Here is a 27,576-nt window from a genome sequence, read left to right on the forward strand (position 1 = left end):
CCACCCCTCTCCCAGGCATTAAATTTGAGATTAGCAGGCTCTTCACGACTGCCCGAATATCTGGACAATAAATACTGGACCCCAAATAAAACCTGCGCCACCTGCCCCTTGAGAAACTAGCTCCACCATTGGGTAAGAGGTATTTTGTTTTGGTGACAGAAGTGGAGTCCTGATTGGTTGAATTTGAACAAGGAAAGATTATCATGGGTTTGGGAAGACTGGTGAGGAAAGGGTGGTTGAGATGGTTGCAAGGTTGGGGAGTTCAAGGATATTTTTTTTATCCGGAGGACTTATGGGGGGGTGGGCGGCAATGTTAAGGATAGAGAAACATTAGCAACATTAAACATGTTGGGGTGGGGTGGGGAGGTTAGGTTTCTAGTGAATAGGATTGAGGTTGTAGGAGATGACTGTAATGATGAATTTGCAAAGGATGTGGGTGAGACAGTTAAGAAACAATATAAAGGTGCAAGTTCATGGTTAGGGCTGAGGTGAACATGTTTGGCATGGTGACTATGTAGTCGGGAGGAAAGCGGCAGACACCCCAGGGAGAATAGTCTCAATCTTTGAGTCAAATAAGAATAGAAACAAGAAGCCATTTGACCTTTTAAGATAGCTGCCCCATTCATTCAAGATCACGACTGATCTTCAACCTCACCACCATTTCCCTGCACTATTCCCAGATCCCTTGATTTTCTTAGTATCCATAAATCAGTCGATCTCTGTTTAGTGATCTCTATTGAACTTTGTCTGCAAGCTCCTGGTGCTTGTTAAAAGTGAAGCTGGAGAAGGAAACAGAGTTGAAAACAACTAACTACTTTCAGTAGATTCCAGGGTTTTCTTTGTATTCTTGTTGATCTGGAATAGTGAGTAGTTTTGCTAGATGTGATTGGGACTTGATGATGCTTTATCTTGTCCACTGATGCCATTGTACTGGAACCTTTCCAGTCTGCATCTGCTGAATTTAAGAGATGATATGTGCTATTCTGGTGAAGCAGGACCAATGGCTTTAATAAGGATTAGGCAGTCAAAGGGATGGACGCTGGCTCCATAGATCTCAGGGGTACAGAATTCCAACAAGTCACAGCCCTCTGAAAAATTATTCCTCATCTCCATCTTAAATTGGTTACCACTTATTTGGAAGCTATTTGCAGTAATTCTACATAAAGATAAAATGGGAAACTTTTCAGCATATACCCTCTCAATCCCCCTCAATTTCTTTTGTATTTCTCCCATTCTTCTAAGCTCCAAAAGGTATAGGCTCAACTACTCTTCAGGTGTCGACTCCTTCATCCCAGGAATCAACTCGGTGAAGCTTCTCTACATGCCTCCAATGCAAGTATTTCTTTCCTCAAATGTGGACACCAAAATCTTTATGCAGTGCCCCAGATGTGGTCTCACCATTGTCCCGTCAAGCTGCATCAAACCTCCACACTCCATACCCTTGCAATAAAGGTGAATGTTCCATGAGCCTTCCTAATTACTTGCTATACCTGCATACCAACCCTTTGTGTTTAGTCCAGGACTCCCAGATCCCTTTGTAACATTTTGTAGTCTCACTCCATTTAAATAATGTTTTTCATTCTTTCTTACAAAGTGGATTGTCTCACTTTTTCCCCATGTTAGGCACAGTAGTGTAGCGGTTAGCATAACGCTTTACAGCACCAGCAACCTAGGTTCAATTCCGGCCGCTGTCTGTAAGGAGTTTGTACGTTCTCATCGTGACTGCATGGGTTTCCTCCTACATTCCAAAGATGTATGCGTTAGGAAGTTGTGGGCATGCTATGTTGGCACCAGAAGCGTGGCAACACTTGCGGGCTGCCCCCAGAACACCACACAAAAAGATGTATTTCACTGTGTTTTGATGTACGTGTGACTAATAAAGATAGTTTATCATCTGCCAAGTCTTGCCTACTCACTTAACATATCTGTATCCATTTGCAGGTTGTGTCTGTTTCACAGCTTACCAACTCACCTAATTTATAATCATTAGCAAATTTGACTGTAGTAGTACATCTGATCCTTTCACCCAAATCATTAATGTAGATTATAAATAGTTGAGGTTCTAGCACTGATCCCTGTGGCACTCCTTTGTTTTGATTGCCAATTGAAAAGAGGAGCCATTTATTCCCACTCTCTGTTTTCTATTGGTTAACTAATCATCCGTGCATAATATATCACCCCAACCCCACGCAGTCAATCTATTTGACATCTTGCAGTATGCCTTCTGGAATTCCAGCTACACTACATCTACTAGTCATAATATATCACCCCAACCCCACGCAGTCAATCTATTTGACATCTTGCAGTATGCCTTCTGGAATTCCAGCTACACTACATCTACTAGTTCCCTTTACCGACCCTCTTTGAAATATACTCAAAGAACTTCTGGCATATTTGTCAAACCCTATTTCCCTTTCATAAAACCATGTTGACTCTGCTTGCTTGTCTTATTTCCCAGATGTCCTTCTATTACCTCCTTGGTACAAATGACAGGTGTTGGGCTAACTAAGCTATCATTTTCTGCTTTCTTGAATAATAGTGTTCCATTTTCCATTTCTCTAGGACCTCTCCACAATCCAGGGTATTTTGGTATATTACAGCCAAAGCATTCACAGTTTCTTCAACCACTTCCTTTAAGATGCTAGAATACAGGTTTTCAGGTCAGTCTTTAACCCCATTAGTTTGCCTGGTACTTTTTCGCTAGAGACGATTAAGCTCCTCCCTTCCTATAGTCCTTGTCTATTATTATTAGATGTGTTTGCTATCTTCTATTGTAAAGATCAATGCAAAATAATTACTTAGAATCAGTCATGACTTTCCCATTACTAACTCCCCAGTCTAAGTGACCAACATCTACTACTTCTTTCAATGTGTTTTTTATATTGTTTGCCACTTTACTCAACATCTATTTTCTCCATGTTTTAATTTTTTTCGTTATCCTTTCCTGGTTTCTAAAAAAAATTCCCATTCCTCTATCTTACCACCAATCTTTGCAAAATAGTATGCCTTTTCTTTCAATCTGAAGCTATCCTTAACTTCCTTTGTTAGACAAAGATGGTGCATCTTACTCAGAGCCTTTCTTCCTCTCTCTCACTGGAATATACCTTTGCAGAGTTTTATACAGCATCTCCCTAAATGTCTACTGTTGCTGATCTACTTTCACAATCTACTTTAGACAAATTTCCTTATTCCATTGTAACTGCCTTTATCCGTTTAGTTTCAGAGCCGAGCTTCTCAGCCTCAAACTGAATTTGAAATTCTACCACACTCTGATCATTCTTTCCTGCACGATCCTTTATTATGAGATCACTAATTAAAATGTGTTCATTACATAATAGCAGATTTAAAATAGCCTGCTCCCTGGTTGGTTCCTTATTGTATTGCTCTGGGAACCATCCCATATACACAGATGTGAACTTGTCATCAAGTCTAGCCTTGCTTTGCCTATCACTTGGATATGGGGAATAAGGGTTTTAAATAATGCAGGGTGAGCTGTTCAGAGGAGGAAGTACCAGAGAAGTAGTAGGAATAGGGAAGTGCACTGTTTCAGAGTCAACATACTGGCAAGGACGGAGGATTGGTTAATGGACACAAACAGTAGGAATAAAGGGTCATTTTGGATTGGGGAGGGGGGGGGGGGGGAAAAACTATACCAGCTGTTAAATCTCTGTATCAATGAATTTGGAGGGGGAATCAAGTATAATATATCCAAATCTGCTGATGATACAAAGCTGGGTACCGGTGGGGGAATGAGAGGATACAGATGCTTCAGGAGGTACAGACAGATAAAGTGAATGGGCAAGGATATGGCAAGAAGGAATATAATGCACAAAATTGTGAGGTCATCAATTTCAGTAGAAAAATAGAAAGGCAGAGTATTTTTTTTTAAAAATGGTGAAAGATTGAAAGGTGGTGGTGTTCAGAGGGACCTAGGTGTCCTTATTAATGTTCAAAATAGCAAACAATTAGGAAGGCACTATTTTTTTAAAATTTATTCCGATAAGGTTTGAATACAAGAGTGGATATGTCTTGCTTCAATTGTATAGGGCCATGGTGAGACAGCAACTGTAATACTGTGTACAGATATGATCTCCCAACCTAAGGAAGGATATAGAGAGAATGCAGGAAAGTTAATCAGATTGATTCCTAAAGTGGTGGGTTTATCATGAGGAGGGAGTAAGCAGGCTGGGCCTACATTCTGCTGAATTTAAAAGAATGTGGAGCATATTGAATTGAAACCTACAAAATTCTTACAGGGATAGATGTGGAGTCAATGTTTACCCTGGCTTGGGTGCACAATCCTCAAAGGAGTTAGCTATTCAGGACAGAAAAAAAATGTTCACCCGAAGTTGGTAAATCTTTGGAATTTGCTACCAAGAGTGCTGCACAGACTCAGTTGTTTAGTACATTCAAGAGAGAGATCAATACATTTTTGGATATGTAGGGAATTAAAGGACAAGATATTAATGCAGGAATATGGCTGAGATAAAAGATCCAAATGCTTACTCCTGCTTCCATTTCTTGTATTGAATGTAAGGAGTTTTCCTTAAGATCCTGGTCAAAACTTGCTGTTCAATCAAATGGATTATCAGGACATTATTGCTTTGCCCATTGTGGGATTTAGTTGTATTTCCTCCATGACAATAGTGACTACACTTCAAAACATTTTTTTAGCTGTAAACTGCTTTGGGATGTAGAAAGCTCATGAAAAGCATTGTCAAAGATTATGCCTTTACTTTTTTTAAAATATGTGTCATAGTGGATTCCTGTTCCAATCAGGGTTGCTGTTCCTACTTGCTTTTCAGTGATAGCAGCTGTGCAGGAGTATACAACAGGCAAATGTGCCATTCCTCTCACCACCTCCAATATCCTACTAACTTTAACTGTCTTATAAAGAAGTGGTTTCCAAGTTTGGGCCACATTTACAACATGCTGTCCCATCACAGAATCTCTCTGCTGTACTAGTATCATCAGTGATCAGCTGGCACACCAGTTCTGGTATTAAACCTACAACTTTCCCACCTCCGCCATAACCATTGTTGAAAATGCAAAAACAATTGGCTGTAAATAACACACATTATATAATAAATTTATTTAAGCATGAACATGCAACAGTTCCTACATTTTGTAAGAAAATGTGATCTTCTACTGGAGATTAAAAAAACATTACCCAACATCTATAAGAGATGTCCAAAATGGTTGAGACTTCACCTGCTGTAAACTGGAGCTCAGTAACACTTCCTCACTGTTTCTCTCCAAGTGTTTAAACAGCTACAGTGAAAGCAAATCACTCATCATCTGGGTCAGGATGCATGAGACCAAAGCATACCGCAGTCTCCTCTTTCAGCTTGTTATCCATTGAAGGGGGCGAAGGACTGGATTTGCTCAATCCTCCCCAGTGCATCAGCACCCTCCCACTAGAATACTCTCCCAACCCCTTTGCAGCTCAAAGTTCTGCAGGAGTTTCATCTGCTGGGAACAGAATGAGACAATCAAGAAACACATTTCATTTAGGGATTACTTTTCCTGCAACATCCTGGCTCCTGACGAGGGAAAGGGCTCCCTGCAGAGCACAGAAATGAAAATGGGAAGAAAGTGACCTAATATCAGTGAAACAGAAGTTCTAGCACCGTTTAATCAGAGAAATCCAACCCTTAAGTTCATCCCACAAAAGTGTGTTCAACTGATTGTTGTGCTGTTGAAACAAACTAACTTCACAGTCAAAGATTGAATTATAAAGTCTCTTCCAACACTGTGAACGAGTCAGTAATAAGGTCTTCTTGGGTTATTCTGAAACAAAGGAAAGAAAATCAATATTACTTCAAACAAACAAGTAGGAGAGCAAGTGACCCATTAAGCCTTCCCCACACTCTTGATGACTGGAGCATGACTGGACCTTTCCTATCTCCTTCCCTTTCACCACACTTGGATATTCCTGGGAGAGAAAAACAAAACAGGAAAAATTCGGAGGCAATAAGGGGATTAAAAATTAAAATCCATTCAGCAGTGTGATGGAATACTCACTCACCTGGACAGTTGCAGTGAAACACACAAAGCTCGAACCATCCAGGACACAGCAATCCATACAACCTGACTTAATATCCATTCCTTTCATCACCTGCACATCATGGCTATTGTATGAATGATTCCGGGGATACATTCACTGCAGTGACCCACCATCAACAACACTTCTCCCACAGAGAAGTGACAAAAGCAGCAATCCACTGGGACTACTATCACCTCCAATTACATACAGATATTAACAAAGGGAAACCCCTATTTGGTTTCTTGTGCCTGTGCTGGCTCACTGCGAAATCCATCGAGCTAGCAACAGGAAAAGGTTATTCTGCCAATCAAGCCTGTTGCACCATTCAATTTTAAGATATGACAATCTGTATCTTGTCAGGTACAGAAAGGCAGCACATATATTAATTATGAGAAGAAAATGAAGATCTGAAATGCAACACATCAAGACCTTTAAAGTAGAGGATCTTCTCAGATGAAATCACAGATGATTTGAATGAACTGTGTGGAGCTGAGCACTGCAGACACAGAACTTCCAACATTGAGAGCGGACAGAGTCCCTCCCCACTTCTCTGTCCCTTCTGTGTGTTTTAATGATCACCTACCAGTGGGTTGGGCCTGAACCTGTAGGCCAACATCATACGTTTGCGAAATGCTTCATACTCGTCATCATCCTTATTGAGTTCTGCCGGGCGATCGATACCAAACCCAGCTCCATCAACTGCCGTAGTTCCTCTGTTCAGGTGAAAAAAATCCACCATCACCATAATACGTAAATTCATATTAAGCTTTAAAAGTTTTCTCCCTGGTTCCAGGGATGAGACTTGTTAGGAGAGAAACTGAAGTTGTTCTCCTTAGAGCAAAGAAAGCTAAGAGATTTAATAGAGGGACTTTGATAGAGTATATATTGAAGAACAGTTTCCAATGGCAGTATATGGAAGGCATAAGTGAAATTAATCAGAAAAAGAACAAGGGGAGATTATTATTTTTTATATGTGGCTTTGTGATCTTCAATGTGCTGCCTTAAAAGGCAGAGGAAGCATGGAATGCCCTCATTGGACATAGGCAGAAGCTCAGACCTCTGTTCCTTCCTCTATCCCCAGCTCAGGCAGAATACCATTTAAACTCATGCAGACAATGAAGGTTTATTTCAGATCAGAGCCTGAATGTCCCACCATTTGTTCTGTACCTGGGGACAGGAGCTTTGATGCCTTGACCCTCGGAGCCCAAACCATCACCTTCCTTCCAGCCCATTTTCATCAGCATCTGGTAACCAATGTTCTCCACAGTGATTTTGAAATCCTTGTAGTCAGAATAATCAGGCTCTCTGCCTTCCTGCAGAAAACAGACAAGACACACTGAAGCATTCAGTACATTGAATTATAGCGATGGTGAGGGGAGAAGTATTTATACATGCACCTGTGCCAGCATACTTGACAATGATGGTATACAGTCATGCATGCTCATTGACATACACTAGTTCCCCATCCAATTTTAAATTCACCTTACATTCAAAATGCTTCAAGAGCTTCCTCTCTTTTCTCTTCAATTTTTTTCATCCTGTGATCTTTGCACTCTGCCAATTCTGACATCTTGAAGAGTTTTACCTCTTGATAACTGGCAGCTGATCAGATATCTACACTCCAAGTCCTGAAATTTCCACTCTCGACCCCTCCCTCCTCTTAAGACTCCTTCAAAACAAAATCTCATACAGCTTGCCTGATTTTCCTTCTATCAAATATCTTGTTTTTAACCACATCAAACCACTTTAGAAATGCAAGCTAATATTGCTGTAAATTATGATAGCCAATATGCCAGTGATACTTTGCACAAGAGACCATAGACATGAATCCTATGACTTTTTAAGCACACACTAGCTTCCATTTAGGCAATGGTACCTATATAGGAAATCAGAAAACTAGTTCTCATTTCTACACTGAAGAAATCAATTCATTTCAATAGTAATTCCTAATACTGAAAGATTCAAGATTAACCCACACATGGAATTGGGAGAAATATAGGCAATGTAGAAGGACTGTTAAAGTGCAATCTCAATCTAGTACAGCTCTAAATGTCACTGTGAGGCCACCAGGAAGGCTGGTGGTGGATGATAGTCATATCAATGCAGTGAATTCTCACTGAGATTGGACACTCAGCGCATTTGTTGGACAGAGCAGAGCTTTAGCTTTGCTTGAATCCACGCTGCATCTGCATGGCTAATGATGCAAAAGAGCTATTTAAAATAGCAACAGACAGAATCCACTTTAAGAAGTGTTTTCAGATAATCTAACTTACCTTTAGAGCTTTGAATGTTTCCATGAATTTCTCTAGTTCATCAGGGGGCAGAAAATCTCCAATAAAATGTTTCCCTCGACCCATTTCTGTCAGTTGTTCTGCCCACTCTACAAACAGCAAGACAAACTGTAAGCGGTTAAGGTATACAACGTGCCTGTGGATTCTTCAAAAAGGCCCCTGCACATTGTTTACTTGCATCTCCACCATCTCACTCACCCTGTACCATCTCATTCCCCCAATATAGTATTTTCAGGATCAGATGATAATTACAATAGCAACAAGGTAGGATGGAAGAAGATATAAAAATAAACATTCACAAACTTAAGGATATAAATAATCTCAGGGTATTACTTTGAGGGAAGGAAGGAAAGGACAGGCATGCTTTATAGTATCCTGGGGCCAATATTTAACCAACATCACTAAGAAACTTGTCTGTTCATAATCCTATTGCTGTTTGTAGGCATTTACTTTGTGGAAGTTGACTGCTGTGTATCCTGTAGTATGCCACTTCAGAAAGGATTTCTTAGATCTTTAGGACATTGAGGTTCTGAAAGGGGCTTTATAAATGCATATTTCTTTTTTTCCTCTCTTACAATAGGTCTTGCACTCTATTTGCCTTCTACCTGCTGGTTGCTACTGGGTGAGAATGTTATTAACCAAGAGGCATATAGCAAAAACAATCAAGGTACAGATCAGCCTTTATCATCTGAAAGGATCTCGAGGCCACATAGTCACTCTTCTCTCAGTTTCTAGGCATGTTGGATTTGCTAACTCCAGAGAGTAGCAAAGGTGGATCATGAACAGGTAGAATGAACGGCCCTGCTTGAGGCCCTTGTGCCCAGACATGGGGTCATTTGCGAGCTTGGACACCCCCAGTACATCTGCCCAGAAGTGCACGTACTGACCTGCTACAGACTGCCATGACTCCACTGTACTTCTTTAATTGTTGTTATCCACAATTACCTCTGGTCTTCTCCATCTCCATGTGCCGCAGGCGATGTTCCCAGGTCCCAGCATCACCATCAATCTCCTCGTCGCTGTCATACTCGTGTCGATGATCCTGAATAGCTTTCTCCCACATCATCTGCATTTCCTGCATGGCTTGCTTGTGCTTCATGATCATACCGTACATTTGCTGCATCTGCAAATCACCCAGAAATCACATCAGCTCCCTGGCAAATGGTCAGAGATAGCTTTATTCCCCTCAACCCTTCTCCAACCCTTATTGCCTCTTTGGGTGCTTCGAATGGTAAGTACCACAACTCTCTAAACTCCCTAACCTGGATCCTCTCCGTTAATATCCCTGTATAGCTCCACCTTGCCACCTCTGCAAATACCCTCCAGTTATTTCCTCTCCAGCTCTGGCATAATTTTTTTTTACTGTGGATGTGACTGCACAATCCTTCAGCCTCTCTTTGTATGGGACACTGTGTAGTTTTTGGCCCCCTTCAAATGGCCAGGCTTGGTTCTTCCTCTGCCTTGCTTTTTAATCTCTGTCAGTCTGTTTGAGTCTTAGAGAGACTCAGTCGGTACCTCAGAATCTAACAAAATCCCTCTGCATCTTGATCTGTAGCTCTCTCTGTGCCAGGCACCCTGTATCTGTCTATCTCTGCACCTATGTCCAGCTCTTCTCTCTCCCTATGTAGTTACTATTACTAAATAAATCAAATTGTCCATCAGTCTATGCTCCCTCTAGTATCTATTTCTCTTAGCTTCTCTCTCACTTTCTCCTTTTCACTCTGTGCTAAGCCCAGTATCCACTCCTATTGTATTGTATCTATGCTGCTTTTTTTTTTACTCCCTCTCTCTAATTATCACTGTCCACTATCTGCAGTTTCTCACTTAGTGTCCTGGACTAGTGGTATGTCTACCTCCAAGCGCCCCACTTCCTCTCTCTCAAAGCGCTAGCCTTCAAACTACTGTACTGTCCACTGACTTAACTTTGGTTCTGTGTTGCTGCTGAAGCTTCATTTCTTCAAAGGGTTAACAAGGAAGGAGTAAGCAAAGCAAGGAGGGTCAGCATTCTGACATACAAGAGTATTTAACCACAAGCCTTCTACTGACAATGCTGCAGTTCAGAAGCGATGCAGGACAGAATAAGATGGTCTAAAAGCAGACAGCCTCCAACCACTGCTGCAGTTATATTGCTGTCTGCCTCACAGCAAGGCTGTACTCCCCTGAACTCTGCCATTAATGATCATCCTACTGGAATTTACCTCCTGCTGTTCCTTTATCTGTTTCTTCTGTGCATCACTGAGTTCGGTGACTCCCACCAATCCGACCGGCTTACCTTTCTGATAGCCGAGTCCCTTCAACTCCTGAGCTGCAATCATACACATACACAGAAGAGGCATTACTTAAGCATAGCTTAACACTGTGGCATTTGTAATATGACAATGGGAGTCAACACCAGCACAGTTACCCTCATACCCCAACTTCATCTGCTCCATGTAACACTTTACCTCCATTCCTCTTCTCCCCAAATCACAACTAATAGGTACAGAGGATTATACATCAAGGAAGTTGTTCAATCCATCATGCCAATATCAGTTCCTTAAATATTAGTCCCACTCCCTGCTCTTTTCCCATGCCCCTGAAATTCTTTGTGTTTATTCACAGTTCTGTAGTGTTATTGGACCCAGATTTGTTTGTTATGAAGTGATGTGTGAATTTAGGCCAACTGAAATCAACAACTCTTTGATTTGGGGGGATTACAGGGTCCAGGCCCACCACCCTGTGGTGCAGTTCATTTGATGATTTTATGCAAGGCAAGTTTGTGATTAAAGCTAAATGACACCTCAGTATTTAGAGGGCAAGTTAATGGGGGGTATCAGGAGCTAAAAGGCACTGATTCAGATTCAAATGCTTAAATTTAATACAACTCTGAAATCAGAAGATGGGTCTGCTCAGCAAAGAAAACCAAGCTCCATTTGAACCACAGCATCAACACCAATTGTACAATGACTACACCCTCATTACAGGGACCAAAACACCATGATGTACCCTCACTACAGGGGTTGATAGACCACGACTGTATTCTCACCATAGGGGTCAAAGCCCCATGACTGTATCCCCACTTTAAGCGTGGAAACATTGTAACTGTACTATGACAAGTGATGAAATCCCATCAACCAACAATAAAAATGTTTAGTAACAAGAAAACACTATTTGCCCAAAACATCTCATCACTTTTTTTCTTAAAAAAGATCAACCCCACTTCTCAATCCCATCTACTCATCTTCACCCCATATAGCCACATCAACTACCCACCCATTCTCCAGGTTCTTCAATCAAAGTTGAAAGTTACTCAATGGATACAAGTTCCACCTGACACCTCTTCCTACTCATGTCTGATACCAAAATTACAGCATTATCACTTCCTTATTCACAGAACTTACTTGTTAAGCCAGGCACTTGCATCGGATAAGCCATTTCAGGAGGAGGAAGTTCAATCTTGTCATCCTCTGGGCCCCACCGGCTCTTCTTTCTCTTTTTGAGTGAAGAGGAAGATGATGGTGTGGGTGGAGGGTCAGTGGGCGAGTCGCCAGAAGTGGGCTCAGGAGAACCTTTCCTCTTCTGTGTGGCTGGAGATGACATGGTCATCAAGCTTGCTTGGACAGCCTTTTGTGCAATAGTTTTGACTTTACAGAAGACTTCGACTGTGTCCCTGTAGTATCGATATGCATCGCTATTCTGCTCATACAGAAACCTTTTGAGTGGAAAGAGACAAGTCAGGAACTTTGGTGCGAATGAACAGCTAGTTTACATTTTAATAGCACAGAAACAGGAATCCCTTCAGTCCAGTACACTGATAGCTAGACTCTGCAGGAGCTATCCATTAGTACCCTGTGCTTTTTTCATAACATTCAAAATTTTAGTTCCCTTTTCATAGAAAGATATACCATAGTAGAGGACCACTTAGGTTATTTTGCATGTACTAAAGGCATTATGAATTCTTCTTCCACTAGTGCTGTTGGTGTGGCTTCCCATATCCCAATAACCTCCTGTGAGAGTTATTTTTCTTCCAATGCCTTTCTTATTCATTTGGTGACAACCTTGGCTAAACACTTTCTGATGCTGATTCTCCCACGTAATAGTTTTTTCTTCTTTACATATATACATAAAAATATATTAAGTAGGTGGAGTAGGATACACGCCTTCAACCGTCATTCTCCAGTTTCTCCTCATAATTAAACATTCCATCACTGCCACCTGTCATAACATACTATTCTATTCACTTGCATGTAATCACCTTTAATGTAGTAAAATATCACAAGGTAATTCGGGGACTTTTTTTTTAAAAATGACACTGACCCACATAACAAGATATTCAGCTCAATGGCAAAAACTTCATCAGAGATAAATTTTAAGAAGCTTGTAAAGGTCAATACATATTGGTTCAAATATTTTAAATGGCTACCAGCTTTATAGTCATAATGAAACATTGCTCACCAGAAGGCAGGATTGTCTTGATTATCCTGAATGGCCATCTTTTCCACATCTGGACCCCCGTCTGCCACAAACTTTGCCAGCTTCTCAATTACACTCCGGAGCTCCGGGTCCTCTGGGGGTGAAACTTTAAGCAGGCTATCAGTACTTGAGTTCAACTCACACACCCAACAGTCAACAGCCAAATAAGGTCTACAGGTGTGGATGGGTAAGAGTGGGATACAGGGAGAGCATCGGTTAAAGCACACGTACAAGTGGTTTAATGGAGATACTGTCCACAGACCCAGCTCTTAAGCCACTCTGTTTTAACTGTTTTCTATTCAGGAAACTTCCCATAACTCGGTATGAACAATGTTAAAATACAATCATGTCACAAAGCACTCCTTTAATGTCTGTATACCCTGTTCAGAAGCAAATTGAATGAAGGAACTTAAGAGAAATTTCATTACCAAACAGTGGAATTTGCTACCAGAGAGTGGCTGAGGCAAATAATTGTTAATGTATTCAGTTGAAGGAGAACAGAATAGACTAAAATGTGATAAGATGATATAGACGAGAGTGAAAAGAGGCTCCAATGAGCACAAACATCAGAATGGACCAATTAGGCTGACTGTCCCCTTTCTAAGCTAACATATTCTATGCAATTTTGGTCAATACACTTTCAGAAGAACGTATCTCGGATTGTTCTCCTCGGAGCACAGAAATTAAGAGACTTGCTAGACATGCTAAATCATGAATGGTTTGGCTAGCCTAAATAGAAATTGTTTGTTCTGGCAGAAAGTTCAATAATCAGAGGACAAATTTAAGGTAACTGATAAAATACTTAGAATAAAAGGAGGAATTATTTTAGAAAGACAGCAGCTATGGTAACCTGAAATGGAAGGGCAGTGGAAGCTGACTCGAAACGATTTCCATAAAGAAAATTGGACAAATATTCCAATAGGAAAAAAATGCAGGGCAAAAGAGAAAGACAAGGGAATGTGACAACTGGATAGCTTAAATAAAGAACTGACACAAGCCACAAACTGACTAAATGGCCTTATTTTTCATTGTAAGGTTCTCAAATAAACAAGAAAAGTGCACTAATCTCAGTTAACCTGCATGGTGTCCCTGCTCAATGAGAGAGGTTTCTGCAACTATCTTGCAACCAAAGTAACAGGCATCTTTAGTCCATAAATACAGAAATATAAATCAGAGGATGCATGTTTGTACATTTTCATGCTCAAGAAGGTAGAACATAAACATCTTACATATCAATTACACACACTGAAATGTCAGAGCTTCAATGATTCACTCCTTGTCTAATAGTTACGGTACACAAATACTATGTAGAGCGCATCCAATGTTACCCTAACAGAGGGCATCCAACACAGGTTCAATCTTAGATTTACATTAGACAGACATTAGACACACAGTAGAGACTGTGCCGAGTTCTGCTAATTCAAAGAAAGGTCAACTGGCAGCTGGAGCTAAATTTCAATCCAACTGCATGAGGTGAAAGACATAAATGTTGTTGGTCTAGACTCCAACCCTGTCTTTTGAACGTTATGCAATTCCAATTACACAAGATAAACCTTAAAAGGTAGAAGTTATATCCCTTTCTGATTTCCTACCTTTTGGGACAGATGCAGAAGTGGCAGAGGTTGGCACGGGTGGCTTGGGTACTGGCTGACTGAATTGTTTCTCTCGTTTGATTTCGGCAACTTTTTTCTTATAATAAAGAAAAGCCCGGCTGTTGCGATCATACAAGAAGCTGCAAAGAGAAACAATAAAACTAATTAGAGCTTTCCTACACCCTAACACAGTCACACAGAATATATGATTGAAGCTTCACATAAGAGATATAGCCACCAGCACCCCTTCTTTACAGTTCTTCAGATTGGACAAATCAGATACCAATTTGGCGATACTACTATAGGGGACATCTGGAGAGCTGTCAGGAAACTGCATATATGAACTCTGGTATTAGTGCAGAAAGGATCAATAAAAATTGGCTTCATTACAGACAGAAACTATAAAACAGTGGTACGTACACAGGCAGGAACTGTAAACACTGGCATCAATGCAGTCCCTGCACTTGATTTATTTCAGCTACATTATTGGATGAACTTAGGGATAAACAATACTCACGAGAAGGCAGGGTTGTCCCTGTTGTTCTGAATGGCAAGCTTTTCAACCTCGTGACCCCCATCTGCAACGTATTTTGCCAGCTTCTCAGCGACGCTCCTCACCTCCGGTTCCTCTGGGGGTGAAACTTTAAGCAGGCTATCAGTACTTGAGTTCAACTCACACACCCAACAGTCAACAGCCAAACAAGGTCTACAAACGTGGATGTGTAAGAGCAGGATACAGGAAGAGGATGGGTTAAAAGCAGGAGGAAGCCAATACTGAGATGAGATGCATTGTTATCACTCCATATCAATACTAATTTTGTAATGAAGGCAAATATAAAGTTTCCCTCATTGCCTTCCAAATACACTAAAAAAAATGCTCTCTCAATGTCTGAGCATATATGAAGTCAATACGTTCAGAAGCATATAGGCCAGCAGGTTTCCAGTTTGATTCCCAGACTATGTAGTTAGCTGATCTTAGTCAGGGTAGATGCTAAAGTGGGTACAATTGGTCACAACATCCGTTGAGAGGCCAGGGGAGGTGTGTGTGTGCACGTGCGTGAAATCACATTGTTTCCTTTCCCCATCATTAAGAGCAACCACTTTTGGAAGAGCACACCAGTGCATGCACAACCTGCATTTGTACAGCAAGGACAGGATGAAATGTGACTGTGATACTCCCAGTGACAGATGGCCTACTGATGCAAAATTCACTGCCAGGCTCATTATTGCCACTAATCTGAGGTCCCAGAGGAGATCTCAGAGACTGAACCCTAGCAAGAAACGGGGACTTCAGGAAAGATCATAGAAAACTGGAGGAAATAAAAGTTCCTCATCATAGCTGAGGCAGCTTTCATTACAGAGCTGCTCTCCTGATATTAGTTCTACAAGCAAACTGCTGGATCTATGTGCTTTCCTGATCAATCAGGAGGAATTCACATCTGGAAAATTCCACACTGGATATTTTTAAGCATGCCCTCCAACTGAAACTTCCCCAATTCATGTTTAGCATTGCATTTCCATCATGTCTTTCAAGACCTTGGATGTCTCAAAGCACTTAACAGACAACAAAGTACTACTGAAATGTTGTCATGCTCGTAAGGCAAGAAATGCTACAGCCAATTTGTGCACAGCAGCTCCCTTAAACAGCAATGTGATGATGGCTAGATAATTAGTCTTGGTAATGTTGGCTGAAGGATAAATATTAGTTCAAAAAGCTAGGGACTGCTCTTCTGCTCACTGCTGAATAGTCAAGAAAATCATAGAATTGTTATGGCATATATGAGTCTGTGCCAGCTCGTAGAAGAGCAATCACATGAGTTACATTCTCTCGCTTTATCCCTGTAGCTCTGCAAGTTTTCTCGAGTGCCAATACAATTCTCTTTGGAATGCAATGATTGATTTCATTTCTATCACCCAAAAGTAGGTCAACTCTAACAGCTTACTGGTGTCCCCTAATTTTAAGCCTGGAGATTTGTCACTTATCGGTTCTTTTGTCCATAATGGGTATGGGAACCTCTTCAATCATTCTTCATTTTGTATTTAGCCACAACGTAATTGCGTTTCAGTGGACAATCCTTTCCCTCAGAATTAAAAAGTGATTGATTTGCAGCACAGTCCAAGGCAATTACTAGATAATCCAGTGGCAATCCTTCTGCAGTCCTGGGGAACTATGACACTTTTGGAGCGGTCAGATGAGACATTAAACCAGGCCTTGTCTGCTCTGTCATATGCATGTAAAAGATTCCTTGGTACTAATTTGAAGGCAAGAAAAGAAATAGCAGTAAGAGTTGGCCACCATGCCCTGCTCCACCATTCATCCAAATTACGGCTGATATTCCAGTTTAACTCCATTTCCCAACACTATCCCCATGCCCCTTCACTCCCAGAGTATCCAGAAATCTATTAATTCCTGTTAAGAATAAACGCTATGACTGAATGTCCATAGCCCACCGAGGTTCTTATTTCCAAGGGTTCACCATATTCAGATTGAAAAAATTTCTCTTCATTTCACTTCAAACTGGCCTGCCCGTTACTCTTAAATTATGCCCCCTTGTCTCAGACCCCTTAGTCATGGGAAACATCATCCCTACATTTAGCCTGTCAATCCCTTTAAGTTTTTCTAAGTTTCATTGAGATCTCCTATTATTCTTCTAACCATTGGAGAATACAATCCCACTCCATTCAATCTCTCTTTGTATGGCAAACCGGCCATCCAAGGAACCAATCTTGTGAATCTTCACTGTATTCCCTCTATGGCAAATACATCCTTTCTTAGATAAGAAGACTAAACCTTTTCTGTAATGTGCACCAAAGTAGATGACCTTGCAATTTTTCCCCACATTATATTTCAACTGCCACATTCTCAGCTTGCTTAGATCTCCTTGAAGCCTCTCTACATCCTTCTTGTACTCACAATCCCATATAATTTTGCATTGTCAGCAAACTTGGAAATATTTGGTCCCCTCAGCCAAATCAATGATAGAGATTGTGAATAGCTGGGACCCGAGCACCAAATCCTGAGGTACATTACCAGTCAGAACCTGCCAACCTGAGAATGATCTGTTTATTTCCACTGTTTGTGTTTTCTCCAATGACCAATTCTCAATTCACATCAGCCATGTTACTCCCAATTCCACATATTCTAACCCTGTTGACAACTGCCTGCGTGGAACATTATCAAAAATGCATTCTGAAAGTCCAAACACACATCTGCTGGTTTCCTCCTTATCTGTTTTATTAGTCACGTCCTTAAATAACTTCAGCAAATTAGTCAAGCATGACTTTGCTTTCATAAATCCACGCGGACTCTGCTCAATCTTATTAATTTTTTCTAGTTCTGTTATTATATCCTTCATTATTCCAGTATTCTCACTGACATTAGGCTAACAGGCTGGTAGTTGCCTGTTTTCTCTCTCCCTCTTTTCTTAAAAGTGTGGTTACACTTGCTACCCTCCAATCCACAGGAACTATTCCAGAATCTATAGAACCCTAGATGAAAATAACCAGTGAACCCACTATCTCTATAGCCACCTCTTTCAAAACTCTGGGATGTACATCAGTAAAACCTTGTGATTTATCAGCTTTTAAGCTCAGCAACTTCTCTAGTACTATATTGTGACTAATAGTTATTTCCTCATTTTCTCTTGACCCTTGATTCTCTAATATAAACCTTGGTGCTCTCCATGACAGTGTGGTTTTCCCCTGAGTGCTCCAGATTCTGCCAATATCCCAGAGACGTGCTGGTAGGTTAAACAGGTACTCTAAATTGCCCCCTATAGTAGCTTAATGGCAAAAAAAGGAATCAAAAGTGAAGTTCACGGGTATGTACGAGAGACAATACATTGCAAGGAAATGAGGAGGGGGAAAACAGGATTAATAGAATTGCTTCCCTGGGAATTGGCATGAGCCCATTTGCCTGAATGGCCACCTTCTGAGATTAGAAATTCGTCTCACTAATCTTTTCTTTTTTAATATACCTACAAATGCTTCTACAGTCCATTTTTATGCATCTTGCAAATCTGCTTTCATATTCTATCTTGCCTCCTCAGTATCTTAGCCAATATTTATACCTAAATCAACACCTGAACATCAATGTTCTGGTAATTATCACATTGCTGTTCATGGGAGCAAGCTGTTTGCAAATTACCTGCAATGTTTCTTTCACTACAGTAAATACAGTACAAAAATGCATAATTTGCTGAGCTCTTGGGAGTTTCCTAGTCCATGACATTCTTTTACTTATAACAACTATAACTTTTCCATTCTCTCGAAGGAGCCTATCCAATGTTCCATAGCAGATGGTGCTTCATCCCCAATGGTATCAAATGACAACTTATGTAATCACTGAACAACTCCAAGCAAAAGTGCATCTCCACCACTGCCAGTCCTCTCCCCTCTTGAAAGGGAGCACGGTAGTGTAGCTGTTAGCTTAACGCTATTATAGCGCCAGCAACCAGAGTTCAATTCCCGCCACTGTCTGTAAGGAGTTTGTACGTTCTCCCTGTGTCTGCATGGGTTTCCTCCCACATTCCAAAGACGCACAGGTTAGGAGTTGTGGGCATGCTATGTTGGCTCCAGAAAAGTGGCGCCACCTGCGGGCTGCCCCCAGCACGTTCTCAGTAACGCAAAAAGACGCATTTCACTGTGTGTTTCGATGTACATGTAACTAATAGATAAATATCTTAAATATCTGAAAGTATTGCTTGTGGAACATTTTCATAGCAACCTGATAGTGTCTACTAGCTTTCCCAAGTGACTGTGTACAGCTGAGATGCAGACAGAAACTATTTTAACTAATTCACAGAACACTGGCATCAGTGACAAATCCAGCGTTTAATGCCCATCACTACTTATCCCAACTTGAGAAAGTAGTAGTGAGCTGCCTTCATGAACCAGTTTATGTGGTGAACTCCCATAGTGAATTTTGGTGGGGAGTTCCAGGATTTTAGACCAGCGATAGTTAAGGAAGCAAGATGTATTTCTATTTGAAGATGGCATGTGAATCTGCCAGTAACAGCATTCACATGCGACTGCTGCCCTACCTGGGAGCTAATACTGAAGAAACCTTTGCAAGTATTTACAGGACACCTTCTGCACAATACACACTGCAGCCATACTATAGGGAAAAAAAATGCTTATGGTGGTTGTTGGGGTACCACTCACGTAAGCTGCTTTGCCCTTAATGGCGTCAAATATCTCGGGTGCTACTGGAGCATATCTAGGCCAGTGCAGAGTATTCCACCACACTCCTGACTTGTGCCTTGCAGATTGTGGAAAAGGCTTTGGAGATACTGAAGGCAAGTCACTTGCTTCGGGAAAACCAGCCTCTGACCTGGTTTTCTAGCCAGGGTATTTACATGCTGGACCAGCTAAATTTCTGGTGAATGGTAATCCCCAGAACATTGGAGTGTGCAACTCATCTGGAAATAATGTTGAATGTAATGAGGAAATGGTTGAACTCCCTCTTGTTGGGGATAATCATTGCCTGACATTTGTGTGGCACAAATGTTACTTGTCATTCATCAGCCCATGCCTCAATCTTGCTGCAAGTGGGCATGAATAGTCTTATTTTCCAAGGAGCTGAAAATAAAATAGAGCACTACACTACAAACTCCTGAATCATGATAGTTACAGATCTTTAAAGTGGTTGAAAATGGCTGGGTCTAGGAAAGAGCCCCTGCAGTAATTGCTTAGGGCTAAGATGATTGGTCTCTTACACTAAATCCATCTTTGTGTGAAGTACAATTCTAGCCAGTGGGAGAACTTTAGCCTGAAATTCCTATTAGCACCTTGCTACCACTTGGTTGACTGTAGCATTGATGGCCTTTGCTGTGTCCAGTGTACTTATGGATCCCACTGCTTATGTACACGGGAAAGTGCGGTGGGGGGGAGGGGGGGTGGAGAAGAGCAGAAGGGATATGGGTGGTGGGAATTTATATATCCGATTGGTATTTACATGAATTGTCAACTAGAATTTCAGGACACTAGAAAACACTGTGCAATCACAAAAATACTTCTGAAGTGTAGTCTTATTGTCTTTGGTTACTACATTTCCAAAATATTGTAGATGGCAGGGCACCAATGTGGAAAATGAACTGAGTGCTACAGAAAATAAGAAAACACCAAATATAAGTAGGATCCCAATGGTATCCTCAACTTGTGCCAAGTCAAATTACTGTCTATTGACTTGGAACTTAGCACAAGTCAATAACCTCAAAAGGAATGGGGGAGAAAAAACAACCATCTTGTCTGCAAACCTCCCAGATTTCCAAACATTTCAAATTTCATTCAGAGTTTTTACTCAGTACCGTGGCAGCAGCTAAATTCTAACATATGGTTTTGTAGTTTAGATAATGCAACTTACCTTTAACTTCTGCCCACTGTTCAAGATCCTCATCCTCCTCCTCATCGTCATCATCTGGTGACTGGAAGACGCTGGGACGGCTTGCCACTGGTGTTTGCTTGGCATGTGTGTAGTTCTTCATCTGGCCTAAAGTGCTACCCAAAGAGCTCATTCCCAGGCCTGGTCGTTTCCCGATTAGAATCTGTCTCTTCTGTGACTGGGTTCCAGAAGGACTGGTGGTGTTGCTGCCATTACCAGTTGGTCCCCCTTTAGGAAAGAAAAGTGTCTAGATCAATGAGCCAGTTGCTGCAATCAAAAACAGTAACCAAAAGGATGCATTGGAAATTGCCAACCTACAATCTGCGCAAGTTAAATTTCTAACCTTTCCTGAAATCCAGGAACAAAATTCCCAACTCCCAATCACCCATCCTTTGAAATACAACTATGAATATGTCCAATAAGTATGATTTTACAACAACTAATTCCCTCGTTCATTCGTAAATTAAACACACTGGCAAAGTAGAGCAGCTGCAGGCTTCATGTGAAGCAGGAATAAATGGTAGCGGGTAATTGGACCACACGTATTCTTGTTCCAATTAAAAATTTCCATGTCTACATTAATAATGTAAATTGGCTAAGTGAAATTACACCTTTCTGCCAGGGTGGAGTCACAATGTCTCTATGTAGATGCACAAGATGACATTTCTCAGCCCCCCCCAAGCTTGTGCCTCAATTTAGTCAATTAAATCTATATCTGATCATCTATACACGTCAGTTTTGAAATCCTTAGCACACTTATCTCAATTTTGAAATTTTCAATTGAACTTCTCAAAGCCACTTTTTGCTGCGGGGGGTGGTGGTAACAGGGAAGTAAAGAATTCCTACTGCACTACAGATAGACCTCAATTTATGAAGGAGCTACCTTCTGAAAAAAAAATGAGATAAGTGAAAGTTTGTAACTTGAGAATGAGGAACTTTAGTTGTGTTCCAGGACTTAAACACATTAAAAACCACAAAAACTTAAAGAAAATCCAGAATAAATATCTGAAATAAGGAAATAATATTTAATTATACCTTAAATTGAGATTTAAAAAAAACATACATTATCTCCTCTTCCAGAGCAAGCACCAAGTGAAACATACAAGGTTCTAAGAGATCTTCTACGGAGTAGGCACATCCTCCCATGGGAGAATCTAGAACTTGGGGTTACTGCCTTGGAAAGATGAGGCAAATAATTTCTCTCAAAGAGTCTTGAGTTTTTGGAACTCTCTTCATCAAAGACCAGTGGAAGCAGAATTTTCTGAGGTAGATTCTTGATAAGCCAGGGAGCAAAAGGTTTTGTGAGTAGGCGGGAATGCAGGGCCGAGGTTGCAATCAGATCACGTTCAGGGGATCGAATGGGTTTACTCTAGCTTCTAACTTGTACAATAAATATGGTGGCAGGGGAGGTGAGGGGCAGTTTTTAGCTGGTGTTCAGATGATGGTGGCAGTGGTGAATCTGAGCTTGATAGACTTTGCAGTGTTGATGACAAGAGCTCTTGCTGTGACAGTTCCTGGATGGCTGATGAAGAGAGACTTAAAGGCCAAATGGCCTAATTCTGCTCCTATATCTTATGGTCTTAAAGTTGCTTGTAATAAAGCACAGCATCTTCCATCATGTGATCACATCTAACGCAGCACCCCATATTGGTATCAACAGCTTTGAAGAAGGCTTCTCAATGTAACAAAATGCCTCCATGTTTGTAGCCCAGGGAGAACCTGTATTACTAATGGTTTCCATTGCTCTCTCTGCCCCCTTATATTAATGATTATTTGTTCTCATGGATAAAGCCTTCCAGATAAGACACCCATCCTAATCAATTGTACTTTAGTAAAAATTCCTAAATCCACACATTCCATAAATTGAGAAATAGATACAATCAAAATGCTATGCCTCCTTGTTCTGGATGTCCTTTCAGAAGCAAAGATTTCTCTCCATTTATCTTTTCAACTCTTAAATACCTCAATTAGATCAATCACTAATCTTCAATGTTCAAAGAGAATGCAAGCTAAACAACCAGAGAGTGTAATTACAATGGGATAAGATGTTAACGGCTGATTGCATAACTATGTACAAGGGAATTATAAAATGATAAAATTGTATGAAATACATGGAACAGAAGAGTTTTACATATTGTTCACAGGGTGGAAGAGGCTTGAGCAATTGAATGGTCTATATCTATATTGGTTTAGTCCCCAATTAACAGCCCTATTCACCCAAAGAAACAATCAGATTGTCAGCTCTCAGACACCTCTTCTTACCTCCTACTAGACCACAACCCCACCATGAACATCAGACCATCGCCTCCCAGACAGTTGTAACATTTCCATGGGAGATCTTCACTCCACAATCTCCGACCTCATAGTCCCACAACTCTGTAAGGCCCATTTCTACCTCCTTCCCAAGTTTCATAAGCAAGGTGATCCTGGTAGATTATTGTTTTAGCCTGCTCTTGTTTCACAGAACTTATATTTTCTTATTTTGAGTTTACTCTATTCTTCGGAATTACATCCATAACTTGGTCAAGATGGACAAACTTGGTCTCCACCCTATCACGGATGTTCACTTTGTTATCTCTTCTCCTCAGCTTCTGTGCAACACACTTCTTTTCTCATTTGTTCAGCTCTGATGAAGAGTCATCCACCCGAAGTATGAACTCAGTTTCTCTCTCCACAGATGCTGCCTGACTTGCCAAGTAGCCACAGTACTTAGATTTTACTTCAATAAGATCATGATACACTTTTTGAGATGTGAACCAGGGTACTGTGGAGACACGAGTATCCCAAATGTTGATCTTTCAGCATGGCTCAGATCTCTACACAGTGATCTCCTGCATTCCAAACACTCCTCACCTGTACTTGCTTTCTCTTTTTGCATCTTCAGGAACTCCTGCAGGAAGCTCCCATCGTTAGCGAATTTGTTGGATGTGTTCTTCTCATCGTTATCCCTGCCGAATAGTTAGAATACCAATGAATTCCAGACAAATTAGCAAAAAAATATCAAGGACAATATAAAAATCTCAAAATTCAACTGGTTTGATCTAAAAATGGGCTATGAATTGAGCAAACATCATACTCAATAGGTTGAAAGTCAACTCAGTGTAAGAACTTAGAAAGTCTCAATGCAGAGAGGAGTTGCTTTGGAAGATATCTATGTGCCCAAGGGAAGTCCAGAGGGACTAAATCATATCGACCATCATAAACTGTTCACTTTATCCAGTGAGCACAACATTAACTTAAAGGAAGAGATGGGGAATTCAAAAGCTTGTCTGTGGTATCAATATGCAAGTGAGCCAGTTGTGAGGTGGGGCATGGTATAAATAATTAGAAGCACATGTAACATGAGTTATATAGTAGTCATGTGGAACTTTAATCTATAACTATTAATTTGATTTGCCCACTTGTGTATATAATGTAGAAGAACATAAATGAGATGGATTTCTAGGTCAATATGCTAAGGAATTATTTTGGACCTAGTACCGCTGTAAAGGGGCTCCTTTAAAAGCATGACCATAACATGAAAGAATTGTACATTAATTTCAAAACTGATGATGTTCAATCTGAACATAGAACTTTCAATCTAAACAAAGGAAATTGAGGTTGCATGTGATAGACTGTGAAACTACATGAAGAGGTATGACAGAGGACGGGCAATGACTATCTTTTAAAGAAACAATACACGCTGTGCAACGGGTAGAGTGTCCAACCATGGATTTCAGGAGAAATTAAGAACAGTACTAAATCAAAAGAAAAAAAACTTAAAGTCACCAGAAAAATCCTGACGACTGGGAATATTGTAGAATTCAGTAAATAATGATCGAGAAGTTAAAAAGAAAAAAGAAAATAGAATTATGAGAATAAACTAGTGGGAAACATCCAAATCAGGTTGTCAAGCTCCTATGGTTATACAGAATGAAGAGACTAATGAGAGCAAATGTGGGTCTCTTAGATACAGAGACAAGAGAATTTATGATGGTGAATATGGAATTGGCAAAGGAATGCTTTGTATTTGTCTTCACAGAAGACACTTAAATACTAGAGAACAGCCTAACGTTAAATGAAAAAATAGAAGCAATAAGTACTCATAAAAAAATACAACTAGAAAAGTTGATGAGCCTGAAAATGGGTAAATCCTAAGGACCTAATGATCCACATTGCAGAGTTTTGAAAGTTATCATCCTCCAAAATACAAGAAAGGAAGACGAGAGAAAACAGAATTAGCGACCTGTTAACCTTATATATGGGGTATTGAAAATGCTATAATCTATAATAAAGGAGGTGATGTTGATTAGAAAATAATATGACTGAGGAAAGTCAGTGTGGATTTATAAACGGGAAATGATGTTTGAGCATTCTATTGGAGTTCTTTATCTCCGAGTAGATGAGAGTGAATCAATAGGTATGGTGTATTTGGATTTTCAGAAGGCTTTCTATAAAGATCTCACACAAATTACAGAAGATTAGAGCACATGGAATTAAAGATACTGATGTGGATTGTTAGTTAACAGATAGAAAACAAAGAGTGGAAATAAACACGTTCTTTGAAGATGGGCAGGCTGTAAATAATGAGGTTCTGCAGGGATCTATTCAGTCTATACCAATAATCTGAACAAGAGTACCAAAAGTAATATTCCCAAATTCGCTACTGCCATGAAACTGAGTGGAAATGCATTTAGTGATAAGATGCAGAGGTTTATGAGATACAGACAAGTGGAGTGAGCAGACAAAAACACTGCAGTTGGAGTAAAATGTGGAAAAGATACAAGGTTATGGACTTTGTTAGAATAAACAGAAATGCTGAGAATTTTTAGAATGGCAAGAGATTGGGAAATGTCAGTGTTAAAATGGACCTGGGTGTTCTTGTAACAAGTGATTCCATTTAAACAATTTTCTCTTTTTGTATTTTTCCTACCAAAGTGGATAACTTCATATTTTTCCACATTATACTCCATTTGCCATTTTTTTTGCCTGCTCACATAACTTGTATTCTATCCCTTTGCAGGCTCACTGTTCCCTTCTCACAGATGATTTCCTATCAAATTTGGCACCAAATTTTCCTCTAAAACATTCAGTTCCTTCATCCAAGTCCTTAATGTAGATTGTAAATAATTGAGGCCCCAGCACAAATCCCTGTGACAAGCCACCATTACTGCTTGTCAACCTGAAAAGAACCCATTTATCCTCTCACTCTTTTCTTTTAGTTAGTCAGTCCCTTATCCATGCAGACACATTATCCAAACTCTGTTCATAATAGATCCTTCATTTCAAAGGACATCACAAGATCACACAAGACAAGGGAGCAGAAGTAGGCCATTCGGCCCATCAAGTCTGCTCCATGAGCTAAAGAAAAAGAGAAAAAAAACTATTCCTTTCTAGCCCCAATTTCTGGCCTTAATCCCCATATCCCTTGATACCTTGACTTATTAGATACCTATCTATCTCCTCCTTAAACACCTCCAATGATCTGGCCTCCACTGCTGTACGTGGCAAAGAATTCCATAAATTCACTACCCTCTGGCTAAAGAAATTTCTCCTCATCTCTGTTTTAAACCGGTACCCTCTAATTCTAAGATTGTGCCCTCTGGTTCTGGACTCACCCACCAAGAGAAGCAGCTTAGCCACATCTACTCTGTCCAGTCCTTTCAACATTCTAAATGTTTCTATGAGGTCCCCTCTCGTTCTTCTGTACTCCAGTGAGTACAGTCCAAGAGCCAACAAACGCTCATCATATGTAAGCCCTTTCATTCCGGGAATCATCCTCGTAAATCTCCTCTGAACCCTCTCCAACATCAGTACATCCTTCCTAAGATATGGGGCCCAAAACTGCACACAGTATTCCAAATGAGGCCTCACTAGTGCCCCGTAGAGCCTCATCAACACTTCCCTACTTTTATACACTATACTTCTCGAAATGAATGCCAACATAGAATTCGCTTTCCTTACTGCTGATCCGACCTGGTGGTTAACCTTTAAGGTATCCTGCATGAGTACCCCCAAGTCCCTTTGTATTTCTGTACTTTGAATTTTCTCCCCTTCTAGATAATAATCTGCCTGTTTCTTTCTTTTTCCAAAGTGTACAACGGCACATTTCCCAACATTGAATCTCATCTGCCATTTCCTTGCCCATTCTCCTAAAATATCTAGGTCTCTCTGCAACCTTCCTGTTTCTTCAATACTTTCTACTCCTCCACCTATCTTGGTGTCATCTGCAAACTTAGCCACAAAACCATTTACTCCATCATCCAAATTGTTAATGTACAAAGTAAAAAGAAGCGGCCCCAACACCGACCCCTGTGGAACACCACTAGTAACCGGTAGCCAACCAGAACAGGATCCTTTTATTCCCACCCTTTGCTTTCTGCCAACCAGCCAATGCTCCACCCATTCTACTATCCTACCTGTAATTCCATGACCTCTCATCTTATTAATCAGCCTCTTGTGCGGCACCTTGACGAAGGCCTTTTGAAAGTCTAAATACACAACATCTACAACCTCTCCCTTATCCTCCCTACCTGAGATTTCCTCAAAAAACTCCAATAGGTTGGTCAGGCAGGATCTTCCCTTCACGAAACCATGCTGGCTTGGACCTATCTTGCCTTGCACCTCTAGGTATTCCATAACCTCATCCTTGAGGATCGATTCCAATAACTTTCCCACCACCGATGTCAGACTAATAGGTCTGTAATTTCCTTTATGCTGCCTCCCACCTTTCTTATACAGCGGAACTACACTTGTGACCCTCCAGTCCTCCAGAACCATGCCGGAGTCTATTGATTCCTGGAACATTATCACCAATGCCTCCACAATCTCTAA

General features: G+C 40.6%; 1 protein-coding gene across 1 annotated transcript in view; it reads right to left on the reverse strand.

Annotated features, from left to right (window-relative positions):
* Positions 1-5,075: 5,075 nt before the first annotated feature.
* sugp1 (SURP and G patch domain containing 1) overlaps positions 5,076-27,576 on the reverse strand; it is a 31,480-nt gene continuing 8,979 nt past the window's right edge. Inside the window, exons 3-14 of the mRNA XM_052037746.1 lie at positions 23,617-23,711; positions 20,746-20,991; positions 14,899-15,022; positions 14,382-14,521; positions 12,772-12,895; positions 11,718-12,028; positions 10,536-10,642; positions 9,283-9,460; positions 8,320-8,426; positions 7,214-7,359; positions 6,630-6,759; positions 5,076-5,790 (exon numbers count right to left, since the gene is read on the reverse strand). Coding sequence (XP_051893706.1) covers positions 5,764-5,790; positions 6,630-6,759; positions 7,214-7,359; positions 8,320-8,426; positions 9,283-9,460; positions 10,536-10,642; positions 11,718-12,028; positions 12,772-12,895; positions 14,382-14,521; positions 14,899-15,022; positions 20,746-20,991; positions 23,617-23,711 — 1,735 coding nt within the window. The 3' untranslated portion in view covers positions 5,076-5,763. The remainder of the gene's footprint in view (positions 5,791-6,629; positions 6,760-7,213; positions 7,360-8,319; positions 8,427-9,282; positions 9,461-10,535; positions 10,643-11,717; positions 12,029-12,771; positions 12,896-14,381; positions 14,522-14,898; positions 15,023-20,745; positions 20,992-23,616; positions 23,712-27,576) is intronic.

Source organism: Pristis pectinata, chromosome 24 (genome assembly GCF_009764475.1).
Source record: "Pristis pectinata isolate sPriPec2 chromosome 24, sPriPec2.1.pri, whole genome shotgun sequence".
Lineage (NCBI taxonomy): Eukaryota > Metazoa > Chordata > Chondrichthyes > Rhinopristiformes > Pristidae > Pristis > Pristis pectinata.